The 18,981-nt window shown below is 40.4% G+C and overlaps 1 protein-coding gene across 1 annotated transcript in view; it reads left to right on the top strand.

The window, feature by feature from the left end:
• Positions 1-18,981, top strand: part of TOGARAM1 (TOG array regulator of axonemal microtubules 1) — an 87,529-nt gene that overhangs the window by 17,675 nt on the left and 50,873 nt on the right. Inside the window, exons 2-5 of the mRNA XM_054026183.1 lie at positions 11,000-11,156; positions 12,837-12,968; positions 13,885-14,178; positions 17,790-18,055. Coding sequence (XP_053882158.1) covers positions 11,000-11,156; positions 12,837-12,968; positions 13,885-14,178; positions 17,790-18,055 — 849 coding nt within the window. The remainder of the gene's footprint in view (positions 1-10,999; positions 11,157-12,836; positions 12,969-13,884; positions 14,179-17,789; positions 18,056-18,981) is intronic.

Raw genomic sequence — 18,981 nt, 5'->3', positions numbered from 1 at the left:
TGAAGAGGTTTCCTTGTTGATTTGTCCTTGGAGGACATCCTTGATAGAATTGAATGCACGCCAACCAGCTTTCTTTCTTTGCAAGAGTTGACCTTCCTGATCACGGCGCATGTTAATTTCTTGGCCCAAGTAGACATATTGCTCAACTTCTTTGTTCTCCTTGACTATTATTTGGGCTTTTGGCAAGGCATCGGATGGCATAAATTTCGTTTTAGAGCGGGTCATTTTCAGTCCAACGTGGCTGCTTTTTGGGTGAGTTCTCGCAGCATTTTCTGTAGTTTGGTGTTTTCGGCAATCAACAAGACATTGTCCGCGAATCTACGGTGGTTTAACTGCTGTCCGTTGACTCTGATTCCACCCTTCCAGTTCATCCACCTCATTACCATTTTGAGGCAGGCTGTGAAGCGCAGGCAGGTTTTTGAAGGAATTTCAGCACAGCGGACCATATCTTCACTATAAACCAGCTATTGGAGCGTTCAAGGGAATACAAATTCCCTTTATGCATTGCCATTGACTAAGAAAAAGCAATCGACAGAGTAGAGATCAATTCAGTGCTGAAAGCTCTTGCAGAGCAGGGCACTAACACAAACTACATCAGACTACTAAAAGAAGCAAACTCTGACTGGATGACAGGTATAACTCTGTTCGACATTCCCCTTCGCATCCCAGTCAAAAAAGGTGTGAAGCAGGGAGACACGGTTTCACTGAAACTCTTCACCAAGAATATAAAATATCTTAACTGCTGTACAGCATTGTCAGCAGCTCCATAGTTAAGGTTGCAACCCAGTTCGCATTCCAAGGCCTATAAATAGATTTTAAAGCCAGAAGGGACTGTTATGATCATCTGGTCTGGTCTTTCTTGCATAATACAGACCAGAGAACATTACCCAGTAATTCTTGACTTAAGCCTATATATTCTGTTTGAGCTAGCCTAGAGTTATATTTTAAACCAGTCTAGTCTTGATTTAAAGGCTTGCCTTTCCTTGCCCTCCTACAGCTCTCTTCTTCTCCTCTGTATTTGACAGGCAAAGAGGAAGAAGTCTGCTTTCCATCTGTAACCCCTCCACTTGCTACACTGACTCTATCCTAATGCATTTCCTGATCACCCTCATGCCCATTCTCAGCTCCTCCCTTATTATTCTCCTTGTTCTTTTGCTCTTCTGACTCTCCTCCTGCACAATACAAGCAGGATTTAGCCTCACCGATTTAAAAAACAAACAAAAATACCTATCTACCCGTGACCCAACTTGCTTTTCCAGCTACCGCCCCTTCATTTAATCTCTAAAACCAATGAATGAAGTGTTTACAATTTCTGTCTCAACTTTGTCTTCTCCAATCAAGCTTTTGCCCCATGCATTTCACCGAAACCACTCTTGCCAAAGTCTCTAATGACCTCTGCTGAGCCAAAGTTCAGAACCACACTCAACCTGGCAGTTGTCTTTGGTGCAGTTAACCATGCTCTTCTTGGAATCTTGACCTCCTTTAGCTTCTGTGCCTGTCCTCTCCTCTTTTCTAATCGCTCCTTCAATAGATTTTCCTAATCTGCGCTTCCCCCTCCCAAACTTTCTGTGGGGGCTCTGTTCTCCATCTTCTCTTCTTCTCCCTCTGCACATTATTTTCTAGGTAAGCCCATCAGCAAACACAAATTCAACTACAGTCTAAAGGTGGTTGATGTACACCTCTACCTCTCTACTCCAGACCTGTCTCCTTCTGTCCAAACTAAAATCTTGGCCTGTCTCTGAAGACATCTCATCGATGTCTAGCCATCAGCTTCTAATATACTGGCCAACATTGTCTCATTGTTTCTTTGTATTCCCTATTTGTGTCCATCTGTTGTCTCTGTGGGGCAGGGATCATCTTTTTGTTCTGTTTGTACAGTGCCTAGCACAATGGAGTCCTGGTCCATGACTTTGACTCCTAGGTGCTAAGATAATACAAATACTAAGTAAATGCTACCCCCTGTTTAGAGGCTGAACATTAGTAACATGCCTTTGGATCCATCTAGACTTTTCCACCAAATTTCATGCATGGAATGAGTTGGAAATTCTTGAGTTGTAATCTCCTAAAAATCCAGTGGGGTGCTCTTGCTTTCAGTCTGAAAACTCTGTATTTTGCTCATTCATAATTAAAAAGAGTTGGGGGAAGACAGTAAAGCTGTGATGGGGGATGGGATCTGAGACCAAGTATGTCCTTGGGGCCTGAAGTACTGGTGGAGGGATGGGCACGCTTCCAGAGCCAAAGTGCCTGGGGGAACCCACCAAGGATTGCAGATAAGTTACAGCCAGCGATGAATTTTATCCATCTGACAGGAAGCAAAAGTCCTGGCCTAACGATGCAGTTGTCTTGGTGGAATGACTCTTGAAGCAGGCATAGAGCTTCCTCCAAGCCAGAGGCAGCCCCAGTAGTGCAACTCAAAAATGTGCTCCTGGTCTTGGGGAGTTACATGTCAAATGTTTGTCTAGTGCACCTTTCAACAAAGGTGGGGAAGCTTTTGGGCATGAGAAGGAGCATTTAGAACAAGTATCATATGGCTCCTGAGGAATGTCAGAAATAGTCATTATGCATGTGAAATCCCTCTGAATTAACTGCTTTTCTACAACTAACCAAATGTTACTAAGTCTTGCAAACACAGCAAGGGTATTACAAATCTGTCATTTAATAAAGCATTGTACAGCTACTTACTTAATCTCTTCGTCTCATTCCTGTCAAATTCCACTGTCTGTATAAAACAAAATATGGCAAGGGAGGACTTGAAGCTGCATCTGCCCATTCACCTTCTGTTTTCCATATCCTTCCTCAAAGTGAGACTTGAATTAACCACAGTCACCATGCATAACCAGGACATGTAGAAATGGTGACTTTCCGAACAGAACAACCACACAGTCTTCACATTCCCTGCAGGGCTGTTCAGAGAAACTTGGATCATTACAGTACCTTACTCTTCCCTAACAAAAGCTGGCATGTTTTTCTTGCCCATTGCAACTCCAAATTAGGACTTCTATTTATATAGTTTACTAAGACCTCCAGTGTGATGTGCATGTGATGGGTTGGATCACAGAAACCCCCTTGGGGCTGTCAACTGATGTGCCAAGACGACTTCTGCCCCTGCTTTCCCTGCCAGCTCAGGACTCCAGAACCCTGCCTGGTTGTGCCAGGCACGCTTGCCGGCTACAAACACAGACCCAGGTCTGAACCACGTCCCACAAACTGCAGGCTTAACTGAAAGCAGCTTAAGAAGTGTTCCTATCTGTGACACTCAGATGCCCAACTCCCAATAGGGTACAAACCCCAAATAAATCCGTTTTACCCTGTATAAAGTTTAGACAGGATAAACTTAGAAATTGTTCACCCTCTATAACACTGATAGAGTTAATAAGTAAAAAGTGATTTTATTAAATACAAAAAGTAGGATTTAAGTGGGTCCAAATGATAACAGACCGAACAAAGTGAATTACCAAGCAAAATAAAATAAAACATGCAAGTCTATGCCTAATACAGTAAGAAAACTGAATACAGACAAAAACTCACCCTCAGAGATGTTTCAGTAAGCTTCTATCACAGACTGGACACCTTCCTAGTCTGGGCACAATTCTTTCCCCTGGTACTGCCCTTGTTCCAGCTCAGGTGGTAGCTCGGAGATTTCTCATGACTGCTGCCCCCTTTGTTCTATTCCACCCCCTTATATGACTTTGGCACAAGGCGGGAATCTTTTATCTCTCTGGGTTGTCCCCCCTGCCTTCTAAATGGAAAAGCACCAGGTTTAAGATGGATTTTAGTACCAGGTGACATGGTCACATGTCTTGTGAGACCCCCAAGCCTTCATTCCTCCCAGCCTGACTCACAGGAAGGCTTGCCTGCAAACAGAGCTATCCATAGTCAGTTGTCCTGGTTGATGGGAGCCATCAAGATTCCAAACCACCATTAATGGCCCATACTTTGCATAATTACAAAAGGCACTCAGTTATATTTCTAGTTTCAGATACAAGAATGATACATACATACAAATAGGATGACCACACTCCGTAGATTATAAGCTTTGTAATGATACCTTACAAAAGACCTTTTGCATGAAGCATATTCCAGTTACATTATATTCCTGCTCATTAGCATATTTTCATAAAATCATGTAGAGTGCAACGTCCCAGTGCACAGCACTGTTTCTGGAGTAACTGCTACTGATTCATAAATCCCACTGACCAGGTTGATCTGCTTTTCCTTGTTTCCAGCTGCACAGTCACAGTTACACACATTAACACTACATTATGGGATTTCCTAAAAATTATTTTTTGGTAGTTGTTACCTGAAATCTGCGCTTAAAGAATCTGTTGTGTTGTGTGGGAGAACGTGCATACTGAACCTTGCATAATATAAAGTGATTATAGCTTTTGATCTGTAAAACACAGAATGTGGATCACTTCACCTACTTCTGAAAAGCAGCTGCCTTGAAGGTGGAAGACAGTAACTGTTGAATTGTGTTCAGCAACATTATTAGGGCCCTACCAAAGTCACGGTCCATTTTGGTCAATTTCACAGTCATGGGATTTTAAAAATTGTAAATTTCATGATTTTTCAGCTATTTAAATCTGGAATTTCATGGTGTTATAATTGTAGGGATCCTGACCCAAAAAGGAGTTATGGGGTGATCACAAAGTTAGTGTGTGTGTGTGTGGGGGGGGGGGGGGTTGTGCGGTACTGCTACCCTTACTTCTGCCTGCAGAGCTGGGAAGCTGGAAAGAGGTGACTTGCTGGCTAGGAGCCCAGCTCTGAAGGCAGAGCCACTACCAGGAGCAGTGCAGAAGTAAAGTGCTATGGTATTGCTGTGCTTGCTTCTGCGCTGCTGCCTGCAGAGTTGGGCCCTCGGTCAGCATCCGCCACTCTCTGGCCGCCCATCTCTGAAGGCAGCAGTGCAGAAGTAAGGATGGCATGGTATGGTTTTGCCCCCCTTACTTCTGCACTGCTGCTGGCAGAGCAATGCCTTCAGAGCTGGGCGTCTGGCCAACAGCCGCCACTCTCTGGCCACCCAACTCTGAAGGCAGCGCAGAAGTAAGGGTGGTAATACTGTCACCCCCTAAAATAACCTTGTGACACCCCCCCCCACAACTCCCTTTTGGGTCAGAACCCCCAATTTGAGAAATGCTCGTCTCCCCCTGTGAAATCTGTATAGTATAGGGTAAAAGCACACAAAAGATCAGTTTTCACGGGGGGGAGGAGAGGGAGACCAGATTTCATGGTCCGTGATGCGTTTTTCATAGCCGTGTATTTGGCAGGGCCCTAAACATGCAGCATTTCAGAAGAGAAGTACACATGAGCCATATTTAATTGTCATGTAGCTTCATTGTTCATACATACAGTTGAAACCCTCCTCCCTTTCTGGTTTTCTTATTAAGTTGGGAATTCCTTGGGGGACTTGGTGGATGGGCACTGTTAGGACAGTAATGACACACATCATCTGATGGCTGTTCAGAGTCCTCTGAAATTAGTTTTATGAAATAAGTTTGTATCTTGTTCTCAGTAGAAAAAGCATCTGCGCACTAAAACCACCACCCTGGTTGCCATTTCTCAACAAAGAGGGCACAGATTAAACTGGAAAGAGGGCTGAACTATCTGTATGACAATAAAACTTGTTCCTCTAGTCAGAGTTGAGGCATACAGATTGGACAATGTGAGTAAGGATATGTTTTTCTCTGCTAGTTCTCCAGTTGTCACAGTCTGGTGGTTGAAAGGGGTTCTAACCCTCTTAATTTTCCTCATGGAGTATGGAACCCAGTATCCTTATGTGTAGGACCCTGCAAACCTGCAGATATCCACGGATATCTGCATCCATGGACCATGTTTGCGGATCGTGGATGGATGCAGATCCAACTTTTATATCTAGAGCTCTGCAGCTACAACTCTACCCTGATATAATGCTGTCCTCGGGAGCCAAAAAATTTAACCGTGTTATATCGAACCTGCTTTGATACACTGGAGTGCACAGCCCCACCCCCTGGAGCGCTGCTTTACTGCGTTATATCCAAATTCGTGTTATATCGGGTCGTGTTATATCGGGGTAGAGGTGTAACTACTTTATATCTGTGGATACAGATAGCTGCAGATCAGATGCGGATGCACATTTTTATCCATGCAGGGCTCTACTTATGTGGTTGGCACTACTAGTGGATGCCTTTGTGATTGGAGCTGAAGGCTTTGAGTTCTGTTCTCCAAGCTATGTCTTCTGTTTAGCTGGCAACTGTGGCAGCTCTAGGTTTATTGCTTGTCCTGTGCTGTACACTATTGTGATTCCTGTCTGAACTTCAAGTTCCAAAGTTGTTTAACGATTTTCAAAAGTAGCAAATTCATCCAGAGATGGGGCTGGTCTAGTAGTCTGAGCAGGGGACTGGAAACTAGGGCTCTTGAGTTCCAATCCCAGATTTGTCTCTGACTCTTGGTAGCCTTGGGCAAATCACTTAGCCTTTCTGTATTAGTTTCCTCGTTAGTCAAATAATGCTAGTACAAACATGTTGAAGATGAGCACTATATCATGCTATGTGTTGTCATTATTTATACATCCTTGAGGGTTTCATGCCATTATTTTCAATTGACATGTAGCAAATTGAGGTGTCTCTTACTTTGTTTTTAATTCTGTTTGAATCAGTGGCTCCAAAGGACTTTTAGCAAGTTGGTTTTCCCCATAAACTTTCATTAGAAGTGGATCTAGTCTCAGTGGAAGACTCAAGCATGTAGACTTGTACAGACTCATCTCAGTGATGTACATCTCAAACTAGATGATTATCTACAAGTTAAAAGAGAAAGGAATTCTTATAAATTATTTATAAAGCTTTCATTCCTGGGCAAAGATCTTAAGTCATGTTTTAAGCTGCTGAGTTTTTTCAGTGGACTGGTTTTAAGCCCCTGAATATGGAGATTTGGAATTGATCTATGGATTAACTTTTAAGTATAGTTTGTGTAGCAGCAGTGCATAAAATGCAAAAGATAAAATTAAAATGAAATTTGGGGTTTTGTTTTTTTGGCTAATAAAGACAAAAGCAAATGTAGAAACCATTTCAGTTTAATAACTGCTATGTGTGCATGGAATAGTATCACAAAAATGAACAACCTTCCCCCATAAAGCAGTTGAAAAAAGTGTTTTGTTTTTTCCACTTTAAACCAAAATAGCTAAATGACTCTTTTTGGAATTTAGAGAGACTAGAATTTGCTGCAAACTTACCATATGCAGTCTGTAAGGGATTTTTCATTTTGATGAAAAGACGCTTACTAGAGAGAACTTAATAAACTTCAGAATTTAAACATTTTTTCCATTTCATAGAGGTGTCATCATTTTGTTTGTATTGTTTTGGGTGGGGTTGTGGTTTTTTAAAGCGTGTTGCAGATATTCTTGAACTACAAAAACAGCCCTCAAGCTTTTGTTTAAACTTTAAATAACTTTTGATAGCATGCTATAGCTGCAGAAATTAAGCCGAACCCCTTCTTAAGACATTTTATGAAACATAATTAAATATTTTAACTTTAAAATTCAAGACATGCTCACAATCACACTATACATCTCAAAATTATACCACTTCAGGTACAGTCATCCACTGTGTGAAGAGATTCTGGGCCAAATTAATAGATTCCCAAGCTAGGCGGTACCATTGTGATCATCTAGTCTGACGTCCTGTATAGCACAGGCCATAGAACTTCCCCAAAATAATTCCTAGAGCAGAGCTGTTAGAAAAATCTGCCCTTTGCTATATCTCTGAACCCCCGTAGTTTCAGTAGAGTTTTACGTGTGTAAATGAGGACAAAATGTGTCCTTGTGTATGCTGGCCAAGATGGTCTAACTTTCAAGACTCCCTATTACCTGTCAAATTATTACAGCAGTAACACTCTCCACAGAACACATTTAATAAACTTTAGAATTGTCCACTGTCTTGTGGTTTACACTGCATCTTTTGTTGTTCAGTTGTAGTAAGGTTTTACAGCTTATGTAGTAGGTATGCAGTAGATCAGTTTCTCCATGTAAAAGTTTTAGGTAGTGACAATTGCAGTATTTGGGTGCAGTCTCTATTTTGAGCTCATTTATCGAGTCAAAGTGATGTGCCTTTTAAGATTTTACTAGGTAGTGTCTGTTATAATGTATAGCCCAGGCTGTAAATTGCAGAGAAGTTGAATTATCAGACTAATTGAAATTCCATGTATTCAATATGACTTGGAAAAAATTTGAGTTGAGATTCTTGCTTTCAGAATTCAAACCCAATGGTAAACGGATACTTGCAGTGAAATTAAAAGTCAAGACTTTCCTAAAGTGAACTTCTTGCTTGAGAAAGGTGCTGGCTTATTGGACTTGGAGAATGAAGTCCTCCATCCAAAAAAAACTTTGAGTAGAGCGCTTTCTGATGCTACCTACCCCTCTAATAAATATCTCATCCCAAACAATGCGGTGAACTTCAGGGCTGAGCGAATAATTTAGTCTCTCTTCGCACATCTCAGCAGATAAGTCAAAGGTGCAGTTATAGTAGTTTTGTGATACACATGTCCACTGGGAACTGGATTGAGACCACCTTATTCTTCATATAGATTGCCTTTTGATCACTATGCAGTGATCAGCTCAGTTGCCAACTCTTGTAATTTTATAGCAATTCTCATATTTAGTGTTTTCCTAAAGCCCCAGCTCCTGGAATTACATGAGAACCTCATATTTTGTTAAAAAAATTAATCTAGTCCAGGGTAGGGTTACCATATCCAGCAAATAAAAAAAGAGGACCCTCCACGGGCCCTGGCCCCGCCCATTTCCCCAGCCCCGCCCCCTCCTCCCTCCCACTCCCAGCCACAAGGAAAGGGCTGCCCCAGCGCTACCGGCTTCACGGTTTGCTGGGCAGCCCCCAGACCCTGCGTCCCCGGCCGGCGCTTCCCCAGCGCAGCCGGGGGCGCAGGGTCTGGAGGCTGCCCGGCAAACCGTGAAGCCGGTAGCGCTTGGGCTTCGGGCAGCCCCCATGCCTCCGGACCCTGCGCCCCCAGCCGGGCACTTTCCCTCCCGGGCTCTGGCGGCGCAGGGTCCGGAGGCACGGGGGCTGCCCGAAGCCGGTAGCGCTCGGGCAGCTCGGCTCTTAAACAGAGCCGAAGAGTCAGGGGAGGAGCAGAGCCGCCATTTTCCTGGACATGTTCAGCTTTTTGGCAATTCCCCCCGGACGGGGGTTTGAGTGCCGAAAAGCCGGACATGTCCGGGGAAAAAGAGGACGTATGGTAACCCTAATCCAGGGGTGGCCAACCTGAGCCCGAGAAGGAGCCAGAATTTACCAATGAACATTGCCAAAGAGCCACAGTAATATGTCAGCAGCCCCTGATCCGCTACCCCACTCCAGCGCCTCCCACCCACTGGCAGCCTTGCCAGTCGGCGCCACCCCCTCCCTCTCCATGCCTCCCTCCTGCTGCAATCCGCTGTTTTGCCATGTGCAGGAGGGTCTGGTGGGCAGGGGGGAGGAGCGAGGGCATGGCAGGCTCGGGGGGAGGGGAAGGGACCTTAGGGGAAGGGGTGGAGTGGTGGCAGGACTGGGACAGAGCAGGGCGTTGAGCAGTGAGCACCCCCCAGGCACATTGGAAAGTTAGCATCTGTAGCTCCAGCCTCGGAGTCGGCGCCTATGCAAAAAGCCGCATATTAACTTCTGAAGAGCTGCATGCGGCTCCGGAGCCACAGGTTGGCCACCCCTGATCTAGTCCTAATGCTTGCAGAAGAAACTTTGAAAATATGATCCCTAGAGGCTCAACTTTAGATTGTAGGGGTTCATGATTTGGCGGGCGAGGGGGAATCTGACTTATGATTTATAACACTTTGGATTGGCAATACTGCAACCAGGGTATGCTGCATTCAGGCCACCAAAAGGCTCCATATCCCATTTATCAATCCCTTGAGCCTTCTAGTCCTCCAGTAAACAATTATCTGAGATGTCTTCTGTTTAGCCATGACTCTTGGAAAGCAGGATTTGAAACATGAGTATTAAAAAAATAAAAAATAAAAGTGGGGAGTTACATCTGGATCCCTACTCTCTGATTTTCTGTTTGTAATTTTAAAATAAAATTTAAATTCTAAAAAATTGAATACTTTTACTTGCATAAAAGATTTTATTCTTGCTTCATCCCTGCTTGTATACTGATGAATCATCGTATCTGGATCACTTCAGGAAAGCTTATCTTAAATGTAAGGTAATTGGAAAAATGACATTTGCAAGTTTCAGAATAACAGAAATCAGCTTTGACTTTGAGTCCAATTCTGTACTGTGCCTCTTAGAGGTGCGCACAGAGATTCTGGATTGGCTGGAGGCTGGTGCAGCCCATCATGTAAATTAGAGCAGCCCAAAGCTTGCTGTTATAAATGACAGCTTCCTAACTGCTGTCTCTGAGCTGTGTCAGAGCCCAGAATTTTCAAGTGTCAGTATGTTGTGGGGACGTCCCTTTCCTTCTCTTCCCCGGCATGCACAATTATACTGCTTTCACAGGGGCTTGTGAAGGTAGTCGTTTATGCCAGCCCTGTGTTGTTCCTGTGTGTCTGTTCACCACCAGAGTGGCATTTAAGGGTCAGAGCAGAGGCGAGAATCTTTCTGGCTTTTTGCCTTTTTCATTCAGCGTAGCTGGTTCTTGAATGTACACATTATGGGCCAGATACATTTCTGTGGGTGCAGGAGTCGTAAATTGCATGCAGACAGTGTTACACAGTTGCACATTGAGAGATCCAGGGTAAGATTCTCATTCCTGACCTGTCCTGCGCCTTTGTGGACTGCAGCAGTGGCTGCTGGTTTCAGTGCTGTTCCTCTCCATCTTACACCACAGTTTCTAGTAAATTACATCCCCTATGACTAGCTTGGCAATGGTGCAGATCCTAAATGAAGACACTTATTATGTGAGGGTGGCTTCTAAATATAATGTTACAGGAATTAATTATGGATTCCACTGTTTATAAAGAAAAAAAATTGAGCACATTATTGATATGAATAAATGTTTCTTTACATTTTCTGTTTTCTTACAGTTCTGTCCATACAATGATTTCCTTCATTCTCCAAAATTAAGATCTTCTCAAGGAATGCCAGTCAGTGAGGATTTATTTTTTAGCAGAAAAAAAGCTTCAAGGAATTTATTTCAGAATAGTCTAGATCTTAACTCTGAGCATTCTGCTGTTTGTCCTGGTAAGTATCATTGTAGATAATTGTGTTTAAGTAAGCAGAAGATCTGTTAGTGATCAGGTACATTTAGGATAACTTGATAAGACATCTGTGCTCATTTACAGCATTCTGAGACTGTTGAATCATTTGGGGATTTTTGCTTTTTTAAACCGGAAAGCTCCAGAATTGAGTAAATAAAAACAGGGTTATTTCCTCAGCTGCAGTAAATTGGCATAGCTTTATTGAAATCATTGGTACAATGCTGATTTACACCAACTCGGAAGTACAGTCAGAGATTCTTAATACTGGTCTACACAGAAATTTGTACTGGTTTAACTACATTTGTTTAACATCACACCTTTTGTTGAATCAGTTTAGCTTCTGTGTGTACACATGCCCTTAGTTTCAAAGTATGTAATTTAATTTGGCCATTTAAGAAATGATTAATAGGAAATAGTTCAGTCTTTTAACAGCTAAAATGAATGACATCATTTCAGGGTGACCTTAAGTCAAGACCTTTCTCCTGATGTTAAAATGTAGAAAAAATGCTGTATCACAATTTCTATGTAGATCAGCAAGGAAAAAGTCTTGACCAGTATCCTTGTGCATTGTGTAAAATATAGTTCAAACTTCAGATTGAATAGTAAATTAAAGAGCAATGGAACAATTTGAGACAACTTCTCTATGGGAACAATTTGAGAAAATAGTGATTTATTGCCATGGAAACTGTTCTAGCAAAGACCCTATTGATAGTAACCTTAATAAATGGAGCACTAAATTATAAATTGGGCAACATGCAGCAATGGTTACATTTATATAATGTAGCCTTTTCAGAATAATTTTTTTTGTCAGCAGTGAAATGGTTTTCTATTCCATATGTTCACCTTTTCCCTTTTCTATTGTGTTTTTTTAATAATTGGTCGGGGATAGACATAAAACTAAAAAGTGCCTGAATAGTTGTTGGTGGTGAAAAGTGGCTTTTGAGAACAGTTTTGAAGAATGAGATTTTTTTTTTCCCTTTTAAAATAATTGGGAACCTTTTTAAAGATCAATTCTATGAAAGATTGGGTGTTCAGTGCAGTGCCTAACATATGATAGCGATCTTTTGTATTATAATAGTGAAAAGGTACTTGGAGACACTGGGCAAGACCAATCTTGATTCGTTCCCTTTTCTTGGCAATTCACTGTGTATATTCAACTCCCTTTGAGGAGCATTGACATATGTAGAATTCCAAGTCTTTTTACTGTTATGTTAAGAATGATGTCATTTTAAAGAAAAAAACCTTATTTTTCTGCTTTTAAGGCATTTTTCTCCCCTTTATTTTTCCATATTCCAAGAAGAAATTGTTTGGTTTTCGTTTCACCTACTACAAATACCATTGTTGGTAATGTGCCTTGGTAGAACCACAGGCTTCTTTGATGAGTGCCAGCCATTATTCTAGCTTATGTGCATGAAGAACATGATAAGGTTGCTTAGAAACCCATGAGTGCAGCACTGAAAACTTTCAAACTTTTCATTTAGGTTTTATTATCCAAATTAAAAAAAGTGTTTTTAATCACTGCTAATTAATTACATTAATTTTATAACTATTCAAAGAAGGTTTTACATTTTTATTTCAGTTCTTTTAGTTTTGGTCTTTTAGTCTTTTAATAAGATGCATATGGAGGTACTTGCTGAAATTTATTTCTTTTTCCTTTTGTAAGGTGTGGGCTCTCATCAGCCACATATTTCAGGGAAATGTGGACAACTTGGATACTCACAGATACGTGGAAAGAGTGGTAGTGTGGGTTCTGATTTACAACTTTTAGGATTAAATAATCATCGTCAAGATAAAGGTACATTGACTATAAACACACTCCAAATTTCTGCACACCCCTTTGAGAGTATTATTGTGTTGTCCTGTATCAGGCCTCTTAGTAAATATTTTATTTTTATTTGGATCAAATATGATCTGGCAATTTTCTCTGTTTAGTAAAAGAACATAGATGAGATGAAAAAACAAATAGCTTGTAGTCAAAGCATAACCAAACACAAACATGGAAGTAGAATTTTTGAGAGACCATGTAGCTTGTACTACACACATGAAATTAGATGATACGAACAATTCATCTATTAGCTTGCATCTCTCGCTCAGGTAAAGCTCTGACCTTCACTTGTAATAGTTTGGGTAAATGTATTATTTCACTGCAAATTATTGCTGTAATAGTATACCCAATCAGAATTAAATGTCACTGTCGTCTTAATGGTATCCTATTGAATCTAGCATTTTGACTGTTTTAGACTGATATTTTAAAGATGGTGATTGTCATGGACTTGAGTGTGATTATCAACTGTGGGTTTGTCTACATGGTGAGCAATTCTGGAATAGCTGTTCCTGATTACCTCCAAGTGGGAATGCTCTTATTCCGGAATAAAAGTGTCTTTATTCTGAATTGGCTTAATCCATTTTGGATAAGCCAATTCAGAATAAGGCACTCTTGTTTTGGAATAAGAGCATCCACATGTGGAGTTATTCAGGAATAGTTAATCCACTTCAAATACACACCCTACCTTATTCTGGATTAACTCTAATGTGTAGACAAGTCCTTGACAAAATAATGCTTGATTCCTCCTAAAATTAGGTTTTTTTCAGAGTATTTTAAAGCCTAATTGAAGGATAAGTTGGATAGAAAGAGAAGTAAAATTAAAATGCTGTTGGTTGTTAGAGGTTTATTAGTATAAATAATATTTTTTCATTCCTTCTAATATCAGTTTGTGCCAGCCTAAATTTTACCAAGACCCAACGAACTTTTTGCAGTCCAGCAGAGCGTACTTTGTCCTTTCCAAGTTCTAACACAAGCCAAGGGGCCTTCATTCTTCCATCTTATCCACTCTCATCACCTAGAAACAGTCCAAAGCACACCTCCCCTCCTGCTGAATCTCCAAAGAAGTCTCAAGATCATGCGGTTAACTTTTCAAATTCCTGGCCTCTTAAGAGCTTTGAAGGGTTGCCCAAGCCCAGTCCTCAGAAGAAGCTTCTCAATCAAAAGTCAGGAGACAATACAGGTAAAAATATTGCAGAAAAATAAAAGTTTATGGTCACACTTTGCAAGTAGCCTTCAAAAAGGTGTACGCAAAACCTGCATCTGTGTGAATGCATTGGGAAATGTGCACTCTCCCGCTTGCGCACGTAAAGTGGGTTTTGCATATGCATATGCTGTTGTAGGCACATGGTCAAGAGCCAGCTTTGGAAAATTTGGCTCTTTTGTTTATACATTTAAAAAAACAAAACACTTGCAGTGAGATTATCTAAATGTTTTTGCTTTTATACTCAAGATAAGTGCACACATGTAATGTGCTAGGCAAGAATTGTTTCAGCTGGAACACACTAGTGTACCATCTATCTTCTGATTAAAAGAAGATAGCACTTGTAAAGAAAAACAGTCTAAAAAACTTAAATGCAATAAAATACCTTAATGAATGAATATACAAGAAAATGATACTCATTGCATTTTGCCTTTTTTCCCTTTTAATCTTTATTTGGAAACTTCTGTATTCAGTGACCAGTCCTCACAATTTCACACCTATTGAAAATCTAATTAAGGCCCAATGTGCCTGTAATTGGAATTTTTGTGCTAATTCCATCCCAGTTTCAACATCAGTCATTGCCATTAACTCTCAGTGTAAGACCTTGTCTATGCAAGGAAGTTGCACTGGTTTAAACTGAAATTGTTTTTAAACAGATTTAGTTAAACCTTTGTCTAGACACTCTTATTTTAGTTTAAGGGCAACTGATTTCAGTTTCTTAGGGCACGTCTTCACTGACAACATTAAAGCGCTGCCACAGCAGCACTTTAACGTGGCTTGTGTAGTCACGGCATAACTGGGAGAGCTCTAAAAAAACCACCTCCGCAAGGTGTGTAGCTACCAGCTCTGGTGCACTGTCTATAGTGGCACGTTACAGCACTGAAACGAGCAGCGCTCGGGGGGGGTTCGCTCCCCTGAGCGAGAAAGTTGCAACACTGTAAAGTGCCAGTGTAGACAAGCCCTTACACTGATTCTTAGGCTATGTCTACACTACACGGCTTTTAGCTACATGGCAAAACTTCTATCTTTCAGGTTTTTTGTTTTTGTTTCTAACACCTCTGAAAGGCAAACGTTTTGTCGTTCAGTTGCCAGTGTAGACATCTATACTGGCAACTGAAGGACAAAATGTTTGTCGTTCAGAGGTGTTAAGCCCCCCCTGAAAGACACAAGTTTTGCCGGCGACAAGCACCGGTGTGAACAGCATGTTGTCGGCAGGAGTGCTCTCCTGCCAACAATGCAAACGCCGCTCATTGGGAGTGGAAGTCTTCTGTCGGCAGCCGACAAACAGCAGCTACACTGCACGACTTTCAGCGGCACGGCTGTAGCGACACAGACATATCACTAAAAGCTGAGTAGTGTAGACATATCCTCAGTGTATTTAAACTAAAACAAAATGGTCCTGGTTTAAACCAAACGAAGAGTGATCACACAGCTTTTTGCAGTGGTTTGACTAAAGCAAGTTAAAATAACGCTTTTAAGTTCAACCAGTACAGCTTTCTTTTGTAGAAAAGCCCTAAAGTAGTTATTTGGAAGTTTTCCCACTAAAGTGACCTGATGAAGCACAATTATTAATAGCTGACTTTTTCATGTCTAGCCTATTGTTTTCAGTAGTTGTGCCATTTGTTCTTTCATTAGAATAGTCTTCTTAGCAAAGCAGCTTTCAACAGCATTTGTCGTGGAACTAGACAACTTTTACTTATTCTAGATTCAGAAAGAGAAATTTAGAGTACTATTTAATGTGTAACATTTTATTCCCCCCAAACGTATGTACAATAGACCAATTTACATCTCCTAAGAGAAAGTATTCCAGACAAATAGGAAACACTTTTGTAAGCTGCTGTCAGTGTAATTAGGTTACGGTAATGGCAGAGTGTAGGGCAAAGATGCCAGAAAGTTAGCAAGCAATGAAAATACCTGAGTAAGGAGCCAGAAGATGTTCAATATAGTATTGTTTAACATATTTTGTAAAACAAACTAAAATACAATATTGAAAAACATGGATGCATAACTAAAATGTCAAAGGCTTACTTTTGGCAGTTCTTTATGACCTTCCACATATCATAAGTAGGGCCCTACCAAATTCATGGTCCATTTTGGTCAGTTTCACTGCCATAGGATTTTAAAAATTGTCAATTTTAATATTTTCAGCTATTTAAACCTGAAATGTCAGTGTTGTAATTGTAGGGGTCCTGACCCAAAAAGGAGTTGGGGGTCAAGGGTGTTGCGGTGCTGCTGCCTTTACTTTTGCGCTGCTGCCTGCAGAGCTGGGCATCTGGCCAATAGCCTTGCCCTTTGGCCATACAGTTCTGAAGACAGCTCAGAAGTAAGGGGGGGGGGCAATACTATGATACCCCTAAAATAACTTTGTGACCCCCCTGCAACTCCCTTTTGGGTCAGGACCCCCTAATTGAGAAACACGGGTCTCCCCCATGAAATTTGTATCGTATAGGCTAAAAGCACACACAGGACCAGATTTCATGATCTGTGACACGTTTTTCATGGCTGTGAATTTGGTAGGGCCCTAATCATAAGTAATTTATGTAGCAATAGATAATTGGATGATCTGTATGTTTTGAAGAAAGCTAGCTTCTTTGACACGTATCATCTTGAGTTATATTAAGTCTTCTCATTAGTAAAGACAAATTTTGTAAGACACCAGCCATGTATTTTATATGCATACACTCTTCCCACTCTCTACTGTTTGAAACAAAAACTGCCTTTGGTAGCTGTTCTAGAAAAATGAAGATGGCTGGATTTTTTAAAAACAGAAATTTTCTAATACTGTTAATCTTTTAAAAATAGCCTTTGAATAATCAATGAAATATATTTTACCAGATAAAGTTGAAGAAAAAGAACAGCATGGTATTCTATTAAAAAAAAGTACAAGCATTATTATTTTTCTCCATATGTATAGTTTTAATTCAGGAATTCACACTCAAAACCCATTGTGAGTTACTGAATTTTGCAAACTTTCAAGTAATTGAATAAAAAAGTGAGGATTATGCATCACAAAATGTACTTCAATTAATTTTGTCAACTGTAATTTAGTATTATTTGATCGCTTCGTGGTATGCTGATATACTTCAGTATATTTTGTAAAAAATAATGACATCTTAGTAATACAAGACTTTTTTTTTTTCCAGAGAGATAGTTAGATATAGCCAATTTTATGTGAAGGTTATAATGCATGGGAACAAATAAGTGTGATTTAGTAGGGTTTACTGTATCTCAATAAATAGAATTATGAAATTTCAAAGGACGGGCCTAAACAAATTTATCTCTTATTGGTTTTATTAAGTTTCTGCACATCATCTGTATCATGAGCTATTTATTTGCATATTCTGTGTGCAACAAAATTATATGTAGAATTTCCTAGTGAAAATGCTGTGCTGTTTCAACCAAAATTGTCCTTAAAATATTGACATAACTAAACTTCATTTCACAAATGTGTATTTAGTAAGAAAAAATCACCTCTTTTAAAAAAATATTTTTGCTGTGTTTCATGAAAATTGATTGTGTATTTTATCCTAATGAGTGATGTGTTCCCACTGTTCTTCTGAAATGGTGACATATGTCTGTATCTTACCCAGGGGAAAATTCACAGGAGAAGCATTCTCCAATTCAGCTTAAACCAGCTTTGGTGAGATCGCCAGCTTCACGGAGAGGATTGAATGGGACCAAACCTGTCCCCCCAATACCAAGGGGGGCAAGCCCGTTGCCTGATAAATCTGAATTAAACACAGCGGGACAGAAAAATGAAGAGTCTGACGATATTTGGAAGAGTGAAAAAGACAAGAAACTTGCAGTTGATCTTTCAGAATTAAATGTCAATGATAAGGAGTCAGACCAGGAAGAGGTTGGATTTAAATGTGATTTTACATACGTTAAAAAGATGCTAGAATATACATTTTATAAACAAACAAAAAACAACAACCCCCACCCACACAGACACTAAACCCAACCCCCTTTAAAATCTCAGGTGTAGAAGAAAAAAAAATACATATTCACTGCTGTACTTTTTGTGACCATGTCATGAATACAAAATGACTACATTAAGATAATGTTATGTGTCTGGCAGAAACTAACTAAAGCAATAAAAGTCAGTGTTGAAGGACACTCTCTGTGCCCTGGGTATATCCTCATTTCACTTACCTATTTTGAGGTTCTCAGATCAGTATGTTGACATTCTCCATTATAGTACCATGGCATGAGTTAGACATTTACACAGCCTCAACTCTTTGATTTTGTCCAAGGTGAAACCACAGTGCTACCTTTAATGTAGGACTTAATTAATCCTTTATTTTATTTAATGGCTTTATAGAAAATACCAAAAAGTCGAGCGCTTGATTACTGTGACTTTTGTTTAACTTACAGAAATTTCTTGTTCAAACTCTGTTCACCTGTAAAGTTTGTTGAAGTGTACTGTGTCTGATGCAGCCCAGCACATCCTTGCTGCAGCCCTTGACACATGCTTAAATTTCCATGGAGTGAAATGAGAAAACCTGATCTAAAGTATTAATTAGATGAATAAGGGTGTCACCTATGGAGTCATGTCAGTCCATAATGCGGAGCTATTATGACGTTAACACGGTTGTAATACAGAATCCATATAAGAGAGTAGGTATAGATCATGCCTGATTTGGCTCTCCTCAGGGGATGGACAAACACACATTGTATGGGAAATTGTAATGCATCTTTGGTACAGTTAAGTTAAAGCTTTTTTATATTAATAAATGATCATTTTTAAATAATAAATTTTATCCAGTGGGGTTTCATCCTCTG

Source organism: Malaclemys terrapin, chromosome 4, assembly GCF_027887155.1.
Source record: "Malaclemys terrapin pileata isolate rMalTer1 chromosome 4, rMalTer1.hap1, whole genome shotgun sequence".
In the NCBI taxonomy this organism is placed as follows: Eukaryota; Metazoa; Chordata; order Testudines; family Emydidae; genus Malaclemys; species Malaclemys terrapin.
This window is presented reverse-complemented; position numbering and strand designations above follow the sequence as displayed.